General features: G+C 45.7%; 1 protein-coding gene across 10 annotated transcripts in view; it reads left to right on the top strand.

Annotated features, from left to right (window-relative positions):
* The window catches only part of mast2 (microtubule associated serine/threonine kinase 2), an 88,686-nt gene that overhangs the window by 59,753 nt on the left and 15,252 nt on the right, over positions 1-13,681 (top strand). For 6 of the 10 annotated variants that reach the window (XM_035648906.2, XM_035648910.2, XM_035648912.2 and 3 more), the window contains 7 exons: positions 793-884; positions 3,006-3,081; positions 4,720-4,740; positions 5,427-5,505; positions 7,127-7,281; positions 11,243-11,318; positions 12,298-12,510. In XM_035648906.2, coding sequence (XP_035504799.2) covers positions 793-884; positions 3,006-3,081; positions 4,720-4,740; positions 5,427-5,505; positions 7,127-7,281; positions 11,243-11,318; positions 12,298-12,510 — 712 coding nt within the window. The remainder of the gene's footprint in view (positions 1-792; positions 885-3,005; positions 3,082-4,719; positions 4,741-5,426; positions 5,506-7,126; positions 7,282-11,242; positions 11,319-12,297; positions 12,511-13,681) is intronic. The other 4 variants (XM_035648908.2, XM_035648911.2, XM_035648907.2 and 1 more) reach the window with 3 other exon arrangements.

A 13,681-nucleotide genomic window follows, 5' to 3' on the forward strand; every position in this document is an offset into this window, starting at 1 on the left:
AAGTGCTGATGCTTCACCTCTCAGCAGATGTTCGGAGACAAACTCACAGCAGGACAACTCCACATCACACGCTCTAATTATTCCTCAAGTGGGTTTGTGTATTAGACACAAGCTGCCAAGACACACACACACACACACACACTTTATAACTCACGTCACCTTCACCTAAACCTTGTTCCGATGTGAACCTGGTTCCTCCCGATGAAGAGTAAATCTCCCGTCCTCACAAAGTCGGAGCACAGAACCTGAAGAGGAGACATGGCTCTGGTTCTGACTGACTGGACAGAAGATGTTAGCTCCAGTCGCTCAGCGAGGATCCAGGATCTTAATGACAGACATTCACCTCATGTGATGAGCCAATTAACACACACACACACACACACACACACACAACTGACACACACCTGACACACACACACACACACACCTGCCAGCGCTGCCAGAGCCTGTCAGATGTGTGTGTGTTGTGTATGTTCTCCACATCTACAGTAGAAAAAAAAAACAGGACAGAGATGAAGGAAGTAATCAAACCTGAAATACAGACAAACATAATTCACATGTGAATTAACTCAAAGTCGACAAATCAAGTTCCTGTTGTTCTATTTAAAATCACTCACAAACAAACATGTGATCTGTGTGTGTGTGTGTGTGTGTGCGTGTGTGCGTGTGCGTGCGTGCGTGCGTGGGTGTGCGTGCGGTTCATCGCAGAGCTCCTCTGAATCCCAGACTTTCTCCGTACACTTTTAAATCTTGAGTCTTGAGATGAACTCACTGTTCGTCTTCTGTCCTCAGCTGTCGGACGAGCAACAGGAAGAGTCTGATAGTGACGTCCAGCACCTCCCCCACCCTGCCGCGACCACACTCCCCTCTGCATGGACACACAGGTAACACACACACGCACACACATCTGTGTTTACCATGGTCCAGACTGAACACGAGGTTCGTGTGTACCACATCGCCACGGCAACGCTGCCACCAGTTTTTTTTTTCTCCTTTTTTCAATCCGAGGAAACAAAATACCTGCGAATGAAATATCACTTATTAATGTATTTTCATTTTCTCTCCTGTTGCTTCAGGGGAAAATACTTTGTTCAGGTTTAAATGTCGGTTGTCAAACATTAACAGAATCGTTTTATCTCCTGAGACGAGGCTGCGGTGATTCATCTGCTCCACCGGGCAACATTAAACCTTTTCAATCCATATTCATACGCAGATGAGTTCTCTCTCCCTCTCTCGCCCCTCATCATGACTTTCATCTCGTTTCAATCATCCAGACAATTTGCCCCTAATCAGACGGAGATTTCTCAAAGTCCAATATCCTCAGGAGCAGAAATGACTTTTATTAAATGTTGGAATTCTGCATAAATTCCTCGTTGCCTCTTCCCGTCCAGCCGCCCCCTGATCTCTGCTCCTGACGGACAGCGGGCTGTTGTCGGGTAAAGGTCAGCGGATGATTGACAGCTCTTTGCGCTCCGTCTCCGCCCGCTCGTCTTTGTCATTTTAACAAAGGAAAGAAGCAAAGAATCGAGCGTTTCTCTCCTTCACTTCCTCGTCTGTCTCTCTGTTATATCTGTGTTGTTTTCCCCGGAGAGACTCGGAGCAGATAGGATCACATTTGCATGTTTCTCATATTTTCTTCGTCTCTGTAAAGTAAAGTAGGTCAGATTCTGCGTCGCTGCAGTTTGAAAGTGTGACGACGAAGCAGCTTCGTTACCTGGTGATGAGACGAGATTTACATTTTCACTCCCGTTCGTTATTCAGATGGAAAAATACGATCTGCAGTGTTTGTTTTGTCTTGACAGGACGTGGAAAGTATTATTCAAATGTATTTTTAACCAACCAGAAACATGCTGAGTCCATCAGGTCAGTGCAGGAATGAGTGACCTCTGACCTCTGTGACTGTTTGGTCGCACCGTGGGGGTCAAAGTTTCTCCTTCCTGAGGTCGTTGAATTTCCCGGTCGGACTCTTCTCCCCCTCGAGTCGCTTCACTTTCAGTTTAATCCAGACGACGAGACGCTTTAAATCTGACAGTTGTGGTGTCGTGTGCGGAGGATGTGGTGACAGACGCGGTCCGACATCTCGGCGTCACGGACGTGGCTGAGCTAACGGTCGGTGAGCTCTCGAGACTCGCGTGGTCTGTGGAGGTGCGACGTTCATCCCGTTCATTGATTTTTTTTAATGTTTGCTAACATCGAGTTCAGAGCAAAGACACAAAGGATCTTAAAACACACACACACACACACACACACACACACCGATGTGTCCTGGACATGTAACATCCACGCAGGAACAAAATCACGCACAAGACGATTCTCAGAAGTGCGACGGACGCTAGCGTGTTTGACTAATGACACCCGTGTTCACTGGAGTGTGTGTGCAGACGTGTTCTGCTGTCACACACACACACACACACACACACACACAGATATTCTCCTCTGACAGAAATGCAGTAGCTATTAATATTTGAGTTCCTGCTCCGTCCGGACGCCCGCTGAGCAAAATGCATAATAGATGTGGAAATGTGTCCGACTACTTAATCTCTCCTCCTGCTCCTGTGTGTGTGTGTGTGTGTGTGTGTGTGTGTGTGTGTGTGTGTGTGTGTGTGTGTGTGTTTGTGTTGAATTATTAGTCACACTCTGACTCTCGCTGTGTTTCCTTGAAAATTTCCTCCCGTCGCTCTGTGAACATATGGACGTGTCAGTTTTTCTTATTAAATCATCTCAGGTTTTATTCATAAAGAGGCTCATCCATTTCTCCGAGCGTCACTTTAATACCAGCAGAGGGTTCAGATGCTTCACGTTGCTTCTCTCTCTGTGGGACCAGAGTTTTATTTCTTTGTCTTGACAGACTCACCTGTCACGTCAGGCTCAGTGGACACGGGAGCAAAAAACAAACTTTCTTTATATAATAATGATCTCATCAGCAGCGGACGTCAACAGACGATGAACCAGTTTATTCACCACACTCACCTTTTGTCTTTCCATCCCTCTGCTCTGTCTGTCAGGCACCAGCCCACTGGACAGTCCTCGCAACTTCTCCCCCAACACGGCCGCACACTTCTCCTTCATCCCGGCACGCAGGTGAGACACGCACACGCACACACGCACACACACACACACACACACAAAGGTCAGATCAATCAATCAATCAATCATTCAATCAATCAATCAGACTTTATTTCTATAGTTCAAAGTTCAAATGACTGATGAGCCAAAAATAAGACGAAACAAATAAAAAAGCTGATAATAAAATACTGTAAAATAAATTTTAAAAGTAGCTTAAAAAATATTTTATTGATGGATAAATTGTACTTTATTTACTTTATTGATCCCAAACAGCAGAACTCAGGCTCACAACACAAGAAAAACAATTATAGGAATATAAGAATCACAAAAATAAATATATATATATATATATATATATATAAGGAACAAAGATATAAATAATCTACATATTAGTGCAAGAATTAAATTGGATGAGTTGTACTTCAGAGTTTACACAACCAGTGTGTAGGACTTAGGTACAAATGGAAAAGAATGCTCTTAATGATGTTTTCATTAGTGTAAAATCACCTGAAACTAAGAATCTTAGTGTTTTTCATGAACTGAGAATCAGCAGTTATGATTCTACAGTAGCCCAGAAGGACAATCCAAACTCTGGTCAGGTGCTTTTTCCTGCTCCATGTCACCTGAAGGCCTCCGTAGTTTCTGCTGCGAAGGGTTTTTTGATCTTTGTGTCTCTAAAAATGCTGAGAAACTGTCGGGAGGCGTCGAGGACGATGATGATGATGAGGAGGAGGAGGAGGCAGATCATCGTCCTGAGCCTGTCACTCAAACCACAGATTAATAAACCTCTTATCTCTCTGGGCACAGAGAGTAATTACTCAGTGTGTGTGTGTGTGTGTGTGTGTGTGTGTGTGTGTGTGTGTGTGTGTGTGTGTGTGTGTGTGTGTGTGTGTGTGTGTGTGTGTGTGTGTGTGTGTGTGTGTGTGTGTGTGTGTGTGTGTATGTGTGTGTGTGTGTGTGTGTCCATGTTTTTTAACGATAAAAAAGTGTCTAATCTGAGCTCATACAAAAAGTTAGACGATGAGGAACTCCTCCGTCGCTCTGCCTCCTAAATCTTCATCAAAGTGATGATGTTTCCATGGCGACACACAGTGTGTTTGATTGATCCGTCGCTGTCCGGCCGCTGACCCCCGGCGCTGCAGCGCAGCAGCAACACCGTGTGGCCCGAGCCTGGTACGACACATGTCGTCATCAGAGGCGTTTTCCTCTCACTCACTCATTCAAGTTATAATATTTATTATTATCATGAAGCAGTTTGCAACAAAGAAACTTGTGGTGACAGTGAATTTATGAAAATGTAATCTGGGACTGTAAATATTCATCAAACTGTAAAAGTCTGGTTCCTTCTTCTTCTGTCAGTGACATAATTATTATTTACTATAAATACTGACGTGGGTTTCATCCACCTGCTTATTAATATTGTGGCTTTTTTTGGAACATAAATGTGTCTTAAAAAACTCAGAAATGACAAACAATGAAAACAATTTTGAAAAACAAGGTAACAATTAAAAATCATGTTTGCACAAGGTTTTTAAAGAAGCATCTTTGGTGTGTAGCTCTGAAAAGAGACAGAAGAGGAGAGTGTGCGTGCGTGCGTGTGACTGACAGCCCCTAACAGCTGTAAAAAGAAAACACTGTCTTGTCTCCTCACAGTCACGGACACAGATCCGACAGGTAACGACCTCTTGACTTTTGACCTTAGACCTTTTATCCTCCCTCTCTTTTTTTCTCCTCCCGCCCTCCGACCTGCATGGCTGAGCACACACACATCAGCTGAGCGCACACACACACACACTCTGAAGTGCCCTGCAGGGTCGTCCTCATCTTCCTCCTCCTCCTCTTCGTCTGTTCCTGCTGATCACTCTGGAGGAACAGCGCCTCCTGCTGCTCAGACGCCCACAGAAAAACAGTCTGATTTGTCTGACGCTCCATCGTCTCACTGTTGAACTGCTCTGTCAGTTTGACCAGAGCACAGATTAATACGCCGCTGGAAAAAATAGTCCCCATCAAAATAATGAAACTGTATATGTGAGGATTGTTTTCTTCAGTAGGAACCAGTGGGCTCGGCCCCGACAGGGAGGAGGAGTCAGGAAGTGTTGAGAGTCGCACAAACACATTGATTTGTTGACAGTATTAGAAATATTGAATAAAATCAGACTGATCCTTGAATATTTTCAATCCTCGTGGTTTTTTGACGAGTGTTGGATCCATCAGACGGTCACGAGGGCGTCGCGCTTCGCTCACGCTTCCATGTTTTCCTTGTGTTTTGCATTTTCCCTCTTTCTATAATGTTTTATATTTTTGGACTGTATGTGACGACGCTGCTTTTTGTAACAAACCTGTCGTGGTCTCTTCCTCAGGACGGATGGACGACGCTGGTCTCTGGCCTCTCTGCCGTCCTCGGGATATGGCACCAACACTCCCAGCTCCACCGTCTCGGTAAATGTCTTCATTTCTCTTTATGTTTTATAATGATCTGTGAGAGATAAGCTCTTCCTGCTCCTTCTGACAACCTCCCAGAGCCGCCATTCAAACACTCGTTCTCCCACATTCCTCTCGTCGCTTCCTCCACCTCCTCTCCTCAAGTGCATGCTGCTTCCTGTGTTTCCTCTCGTTCCCTGGGACACGTCAACATTCCCTCTGGTCTCCTCCTGCTCCTCCTGCTCCTCCTCTCCTAAACACCCCTGCGTCTCTGTAGAATAAGACCCAGCTTCATTCAAGAGGCGGTGAGCTCAGTTAGCAGCTCGGACATTTCAAATCATCGCGTCAGGACGTTCACATCAGCTGCTCCGATGAGGAATCACAGGGATCAGTTAGAAGTAGAACGAGACTCGGTAGAAGCTCCAAACCTCCCTGTCGGGCCTCAGTCAGGCAACTCGTCACATCTCCCAGATCCACCAAAACATCCTGTGAAATCAGTGAACATGTCACAAGAAAATCTCACAATATGAAAGAAAGAGATAAATCATTCCTGGAGTTTGTCCCAAACCAACAACAACATATCATCTTGTCAACAGTTAATTGATTAGTAATCAACTGCTAAATTAATCGCCAACTATTGATAATCGATTCATCGGTTAAAATAGTTTTTATAAAGAAAAAAAGTCAAAATTCTCTGATATTAGCTTCTTGGATATGAATATTTTCAGATTTCTTTGCTCCTCTGTGACAGTAAACTGAATATCTTTGATTTGTGGAAACACAATCGATATTATTCACCATTTTATGGACCAAACAACTAATCTCTTAATTGACAGATTATAAAAAATGATCATTAGTTGCAGCACTACACTACTGTACCTCTAACTGTATTATATATATTGATTTATTTGGTGAAGCTGCAAAAAAAGGAAAAGTTTAAATAGAAAAAAAACTCTTAATAAAAGTGACATGATCTGTCATCGTGCAGCAAAATCATTTTACTTGACAAGAAATCTAGAAATCTGTTTGTTTTTTTAGTAAATAACTTTGAATAAGACTATTAATCTCATATTTCCAAATCTTAGATTTTAAATCTTGGCAAACACTAAACAATTTGCAGTGAACATATCTGACATGTTTGCAGCTGCAACAGTTAAGCGATTAATAATCGATCACTAAATTAATCGGCAACTATTTTGATCATCGATTAATCGGTTCAAGTAATTTTTATGGGGGGAAAAAGTCACAATTCTCTGATTTCATCTTCTTACATGTGAATATGTTCTGGTTTCTTTGCTCCTCTGTGACAGTAAACTGAATATCTTTGGTGTGTGGACAAAACAAAACATCATCTTGAGGTTTTGGGAAACACCATTGACTTTTTTCAGCATTTTATGAACCAAACAACTGATCGATAAATCGAGAAAATAATCGACAGATTAATTGATAATGAAGATATTCGTTAGTCGCATTCCTGATTTTGTACAAATCGTCCTTTGGAGCTGGAGCTCGCCTCGGCCTGTCTCCGGTCGAACCTGCCCCCCCTCCGGTCCCGGTCCCGGCCCCCCCCCTCCCCCCGCAGTCGCAGCTTCCTGCGCTGGTTGTAATCTGTGCTCCCTCTGTGCTCCTCCTCTCACAGTCCTCCTGTTCATCTCAGGAGAAGCTGCACCAGCTGCCCTTCCAGCCGACGCCCGACGAGCTGCACTTCCTCACCAAGCACTTCAGCTCCGAGAGCATCACGGACGAGGAGGGGCGCCGCTCGCCCGCCATGAGACCGCGCTCCCGCAGCCTCAGGTAGGAGCTCGCAGAAAACTCCACACGACTTCACAAAGACTCACAACAACACTCTCCTGAACACTCTGTGGGTCATACGCTGGATCAGGACGTACGCGTGTGTTGGAGCACTGACGAGTCAGATAATCCACCATCACCCTGTGAGTGTGTACATCACCTCCTCCTCTCTGGAAAAGTGCTGTTTTTAGACCAAAATAGTGAAAGAATGAGATCTAATAAACAGTTCCAGCTTCTTTATCAGATATCTCCTTAACGCTGATAAAGGCCGAGGTGATGTCATTACAGAGACTCTGAGCGAGTTATTAAAACACAGGAGTGTGTCAGATGAGGAGGGAGGAGGAGGATGAGGAGGGGGGAGGAGGAGGATGAGGAGGGAGGATGAGGGATCAGGAGGGAGGAGGAGGATGAGGAGGGAGGAGGAGGAGGAGGGAGGATGAGGAGGAGGAGGAGGGATCAGGAGGGAGGAGGAGGATGAGGAGGGAGGAGGAGGGATGAGCAGGATGAGGAGGGGGGAGGATGAGGAGGGGGGAGGAGGAGGATGAGGGATCAGGAGGGAGGAGGAGGAGGAGGAGGAGGAGGGAGGATGAGGAGGAGGAGGAGGAGGAGGGATGAGGAGGATGAGGAGGGAGGATGAGGAGGAGGAGGGATGAGGAGGGAGGAGGAGGAGGAAGAGGGAGGAGGAGGAGGGAGAGGGAGGAAGTAGGATGAGGAGGAGGAAGAGGGATGAGGAGGAGGAGGGATGAGGAGGAGGAGGGAGGAGGAGGAAGAGGGATGAGGAGGAGGAGGGAGGATGAAGAGGAGGGAGGAGGAGGAGGAGGGATGATGAGGAGGAGGGATGTGGGAGGAGGAGGGAGGAGGAGGAGGAGGAGGAGGGATGACAACGGGTGAACAAATGAAAATGAGGAGCAGAGTATGATTTTATGCTAATTTTACGACTCTGCTGTGACGGATGATATTTAACAGCCTCTTTGTTCGTCTCTAAGTTTCACTTCTTCTAGATTTTTCTCTTCGTAGACCGGAGGCAAAAATAAATGACCACTGGGGTCCGGGTCTTTAGACCTTTACCTCATTTATTCTTAACAATTTAACCACAAAATCGATATCACTTGACCCTCTGAGGGTCTCGACGTTGTGCGAGAGGTGTGTTCACCCTGGACAGGTCCACATCCAGAGACAAACAAACATTCACTCTCACATTAATCTAAACCCCCAGTGTGCGTCTGTTTGGACTGTGGGAGGAAGCTGGAGAACCACACACACACACACACACACACACACATGTTGTCACTGCTCACTTTGGGGGACATTACATAAATTTAACGCTTTAATCCTGATCCAGATCCTGATCCTAGTCTAGAGTCCAAATCCGAGCCTTTTCCCACCTGGACAAGTCTTCCCCAATTAACCAGTGTTGAGTGTGAAATTTGTCCCCACAGGTAGCCTATGACACACACACACACACACACACACACACACACACACACACACACCTCATCCCCGTTCCGTCTGACTCTATCACGGTCAATTAGTCGTCTCATTTCCCGCGTCGCCCGCCTCCGTTGTGAAGCACCAATGTTATTTCTGTCTCCCTCCCTCACACACACACACTCACACACACCCCGCTCCCCCCCCTCACCGTCACCGTCCGATACGCCGTCTCGTCTGATTTATTTCACTTCACCGTCTCCTCCAATGAGCTCGTTTTGCATTCTGAGTGTCTCATGTCTCATGTGACATCATCACTTAGCCTCACACACTCGGTGTTTTAATAATTATCTACTGTAATAAATAAAAAATACACATTTTTCTCTAATATTCCATCTTCATAAATATTATCAGTCTCTTTTGAGCCAAAGCTTAAAAAGAAAAACTCTCCTCGGAACTTCACTCCGAGGTCGTTTCTCAGAATAATGACAGAGACGTTTTTTTCCCGCCAGGCGATTTTTAATTTTATTTCCCATTAACAGCAGAAACATCGTCGTGTTTTTTTAATTATCCTTTGTCTGGCGTCTGCGCTTGATTCATCTCGACCTCGACTGCTGCTCCTCTCTCAACTAATGGAGCCTCGGAGCCACGAGCAGACGAGACAGAGAATAACACGCAGAATAAGAAGAAGAAGAATATTCTGTGAAAATTAAAGAATGTGGAAGAACAGCCTGCGGAAGAAAGAACCACAGACACGAAGAGAGACTTAGTGTGTGTGTGTGTGTGTGTGTGTGTGTGTGTCAGTGTGCACGCGTTGGCGTCATGATAAACTGCCTCCATGACGTTTAGCTCATGTCTCATTCCCATTAACAGATAATTGGACTGTGTGTGTGTGTGTGTGTGTGTGTGTGTGTGTGTGTGTGTGTGTGTGTGTGTGTGTGTGTGTGTGTGTGTGTGTGTGTGTGTGTGTGTGTGTGTGTGTGTGTGTGTGTGTGTGTGTGTGTGTGTGTGTGTGTGTGTGTGTGTGTGTGTGAGCGTGTATGAGCTCATCACTCAGGTCACGTGTGTTTGTGTCGATGACTCATACGAACAAAGACGTCTGGTCCACAAAATCATTTACTTTCTCTTTTTATCTTCTCTTCAGGGTTTTAGTTTAGATTTTTATTGTCATTTAAAATCCACATTTTCTGAAAGAAATTTGAAAAAACAAACGTTTCGTTGTTGTCAGTTGATTTTCAGTTTCACCATTAAAATACTAGTTTTTCATTTTATTATTAATATTGCTTATCTAGTGTTTGTACCTCATCAAGTCTTTGGTACAAAGAATCAAAAATCTCTTGACTGAGAAGAAACTAAAAATAAATAAAAGTCACACTGTTGATCAGTTTTGATTGACAGTAATTCTGAACATGTCCTGCGTTCAGTTTCCTTTGTTTCAGTTATTGTCTAAAGACGAGACCAAAATAAAAGATGGAATAACTGTCGAGAAAACAAATTTCTATTCTTAAGAATTCTTTAGAAAATCTTACTGAAAGAATTTGGGAAAAGGAATTTAATAGAGAAAGATAATCAGAAGTGAACATCTGCAGTCATAAGTGAATGGACTGAATAATACAGCAGGTTGACAAAGCCTGAAATAGAGTGAGGGGGGATATCTCCCATGACGGGTCTGCACAAACACAATCACACAATCACTCTGCCGTCACCTGTCGTCGCTGCCTATCCTCCAGAAAGTGAGACATGAAAAGGTCAAGGATATCGCTGCTGTCGCCATGTTGTCTCCTGGTGGAGGGGGAGGGGGAGGGGGGAGGGGGGAGGGGCTTCGTGGTAGAATAAGACCAGAGATGAAGTGGACTGACGGGCGGATGGATTTATATTCTGTTGCAGCTGCTGTGGACTGAAGGCGACGTCTCTGTCAGTCTGTCAGGTCATGATGTCACACTCGCTTTATTACTGACACACACACACACACACACACACACTCTGCTGGTGTCTCCAGAGGCGTTACCTTTGTGTGTCGTCCTGTGTGTGTGCAGCCATGCTGGTCCAGAGGTTGTCACGGTTACAGTTTACACGTCTGAAGACACACATATGATGAAGACCCCGAGGTCCTCCGTGTGTGTGTGTGTGTGTGTGTGTGTGTGTGTGTGTGTGTGTGTGTGTGTGTTCTGTCAGCTCAGCCTCCTCTAAAGAAACCAAAGCCTCCACCACGAGAACATCACTCGTCCTCCATCACGTCCCAACAGTTCCATTAAATTCATATTAAGCTTCACCAAATCTCACACACTCTATAAAATCAGTCCAGTAAATATGTCCGACTTATTTTCCCCCCATCAAGATCCATGACTCTGGGAAAATGTCAGGTGGATAAAAAGAATATTCCTGGATTCCACAACCGACATGTCCTGGATTCTTTCTCCATCAGGTTTACTGGGAAAATCTGTTCAGGAGCTTTTCAGTGAAATGAGCAGTCACTTCCTGTTTCCTGACCACGCCCACTCGTGTGTCTCACCTGAGTGTGTTCCTCCTGTTTCAGCCCCGGGCGCTCGCCCATCTCCTTCGACCATGAGATCGTGATGATGAACCACGTGTACAAGGAGAGGTTCCCCAAGGTTCGTACTGCACACACACACACACACACACACACACTTCCTGTACACGCATGTTAGCTTCATGCTAACGTTAGGTAGTTTTCTATCAATTTAAACCGAACCAACAGTCAGTTTAGCATGAGAGTTGACGTTGGTTGATTGACTGTTAGTTCAGTTTAAGTGAATAAAAGACCTTTGACCCTTCACTCCACGACCTCACGTGTCTGTTCAGACGCTGAGGTCGCTCAGTCTCCACCAGTTTCTCCTCCATCTTGTTTCCCAAGCAACCGTCCACACGGTGGTTGAGTCAGGGTCAACTGGACTCAGTTGTAGTTTCCTGAAGACGTTTGAAACTACATCCGAGTCCAGTTCAGCTCCTGACTCAACAACCGCTGGTGGACGATTGGACGACCTGGATGAAGGAGAGATTTCTGAGCAACTGTGAGCAAGCTGCCGCCACAGAAGCCCCGCCTCTCAGGTCATCTGATTGGACAATGAGGGTTAAAAAACGTGTTTTTCGTTCAGAGCCTTCCTGCAAAGACCTGACATACGGACAAAAGCCAGAGTTTAACCTTGTTATCCAAACTGCTGACCCTCTTTTTTACCATATTGGAATAAAAAATAAGAACCATTATAATCGATGAGCAGAATCGGAATAGAAACAATTCAAATGATACCCAATCTTTGTCCAGGAGGGTACGAGCATCACACAAATGATCTGCTGCCTGTAGAAAATAAAAATAAAACACTTCCTGCTTCCTGTCTGATCAACTGCTCAGATCCCACTTAGTGTTAAATATTGTTTATATGTTTTTGTGATTATATTAATAAGAAAATGCGATAAGTTAAATATAAATTTGATGTAGGTGTATTATCAGGTGTCAAATATTCTTTACTAAATGATTTATTAGATGATTTTCTCTCGTGTATCATCGTCTCCATGCGTCCGATATGTGACTCACCCCGTCCTCCTCCCCTCCCCTCCCCTCCTCCCCCTCAGGCCACGGCCCAGATGGAGGAGCGTCTGGCCGAGCTGCTCTGCTCCTTCTCGGACCCGGCGAGGGTTTGCCCGCTGGCCGACGGCGTGCTGAGCTTCATCCACCACCAGCTGACGGAGCTGTCCAGGGACTGTCTGGAGAAGAGCCGCGAGGGCGTCATCACCTCGCGCTACTTCTACGAGCTGCAGGAGAATCTGGAGAGGCTGCTGCAAGACGTGAGTCTCAACCACTGTCCCGAACAGATCTCCACCACATACATATTCAATATATAAAGGATTAAGACAGATATATGTGCGTTGCTTCAATTTGAAATGGAAAAAAAAATGTTCAGTCGGTCCATTAATAAAAAAACATCTTTCAGTCACTGAACATATAAACATGTGAACTGCGGTGAACAAACAACATGATAAACATGATAATTCATCATGATCATAATCCTTTGTCAGACTGATGAAGAACATTTGATAACTGAAGTGACCATCATAACTTCACCTGTAATCATGAATCATCCTGCCTGAACTGAACTCCAGGGAATTTTTATAGGATAAATTTTTCTTACGAATACACTGGGGGGAAAAGCAAAAAAAGGAAAAGTTCTGTCTGGTCGTCTGATGAAGACGTCGGTCTCGCTCCGTTCACCGAGGAACAACTCACGACTCTGACGCCGCGTGATGTCACTCGAAGGCACAAAGACGAACCGCTCGCACTCGCTGATCGCAGCTCGGCGTGATGGGACTGTGTGTGTGTGTGTGTGTGTGTGTGTGTGTGTGTGTGTGTGTGTGTGTGTGTGTGTGTGATTGAGAAATGTATTTACATGTGTGAGGCAGTGGTGACATCTCTATTAGCTCAGTTTTGCAGTGCCTCAGGCGGGGGGGGGGGCTGCATAATGGTTCCCACAGGCCTCTTATTGACCTTCTGTTCTACTGGGACAGACACATACACACACACACACACACACACACACTCCTGGATTTTAATTTCACACTCCAGCAGTCACCAGGGGCTGACAGATGACTCTCCCAGACGAGCAGGAGGGGTGAAGGAAGCGTCGACGTCGGCGGAGGGATTTTGGGGATGGAGGCGTGAATTCCAGGGGACTCCTCTGCTCCTGATTGGCCGGGGGCGGGCGGGTGGCGAGGGGGAGACGCTGGGGGGTCGTCGAAGGGGAGGTGGCTGTGTGAAGCCTGTTCCAATGCTTTTTTGAGAACGTGAGCAACTTGGACCGGAGCACATCTGGAGACGCTGCGGAGCGGGCTGGATGATGACATCACCAGTTAGGCGGCATTAGGCGGCGCTTGTTGTTTTTTTTGGGGGGGGGGCGGGCGGCTGAGCGGAGAGGAAGACGATGAGGCCGTGAGCAGGTGGACGGAGGCGAGAGAGCATCCC

The sequence above is a fragment of the Scophthalmus maximus genome, chromosome 13 (assembly GCF_022379125.1).
Source record: "Scophthalmus maximus strain ysfricsl-2021 chromosome 13, ASM2237912v1, whole genome shotgun sequence".
Classification (NCBI taxonomy): Eukaryota; Metazoa; Chordata; class Actinopteri; order Pleuronectiformes; family Scophthalmidae; genus Scophthalmus; species Scophthalmus maximus.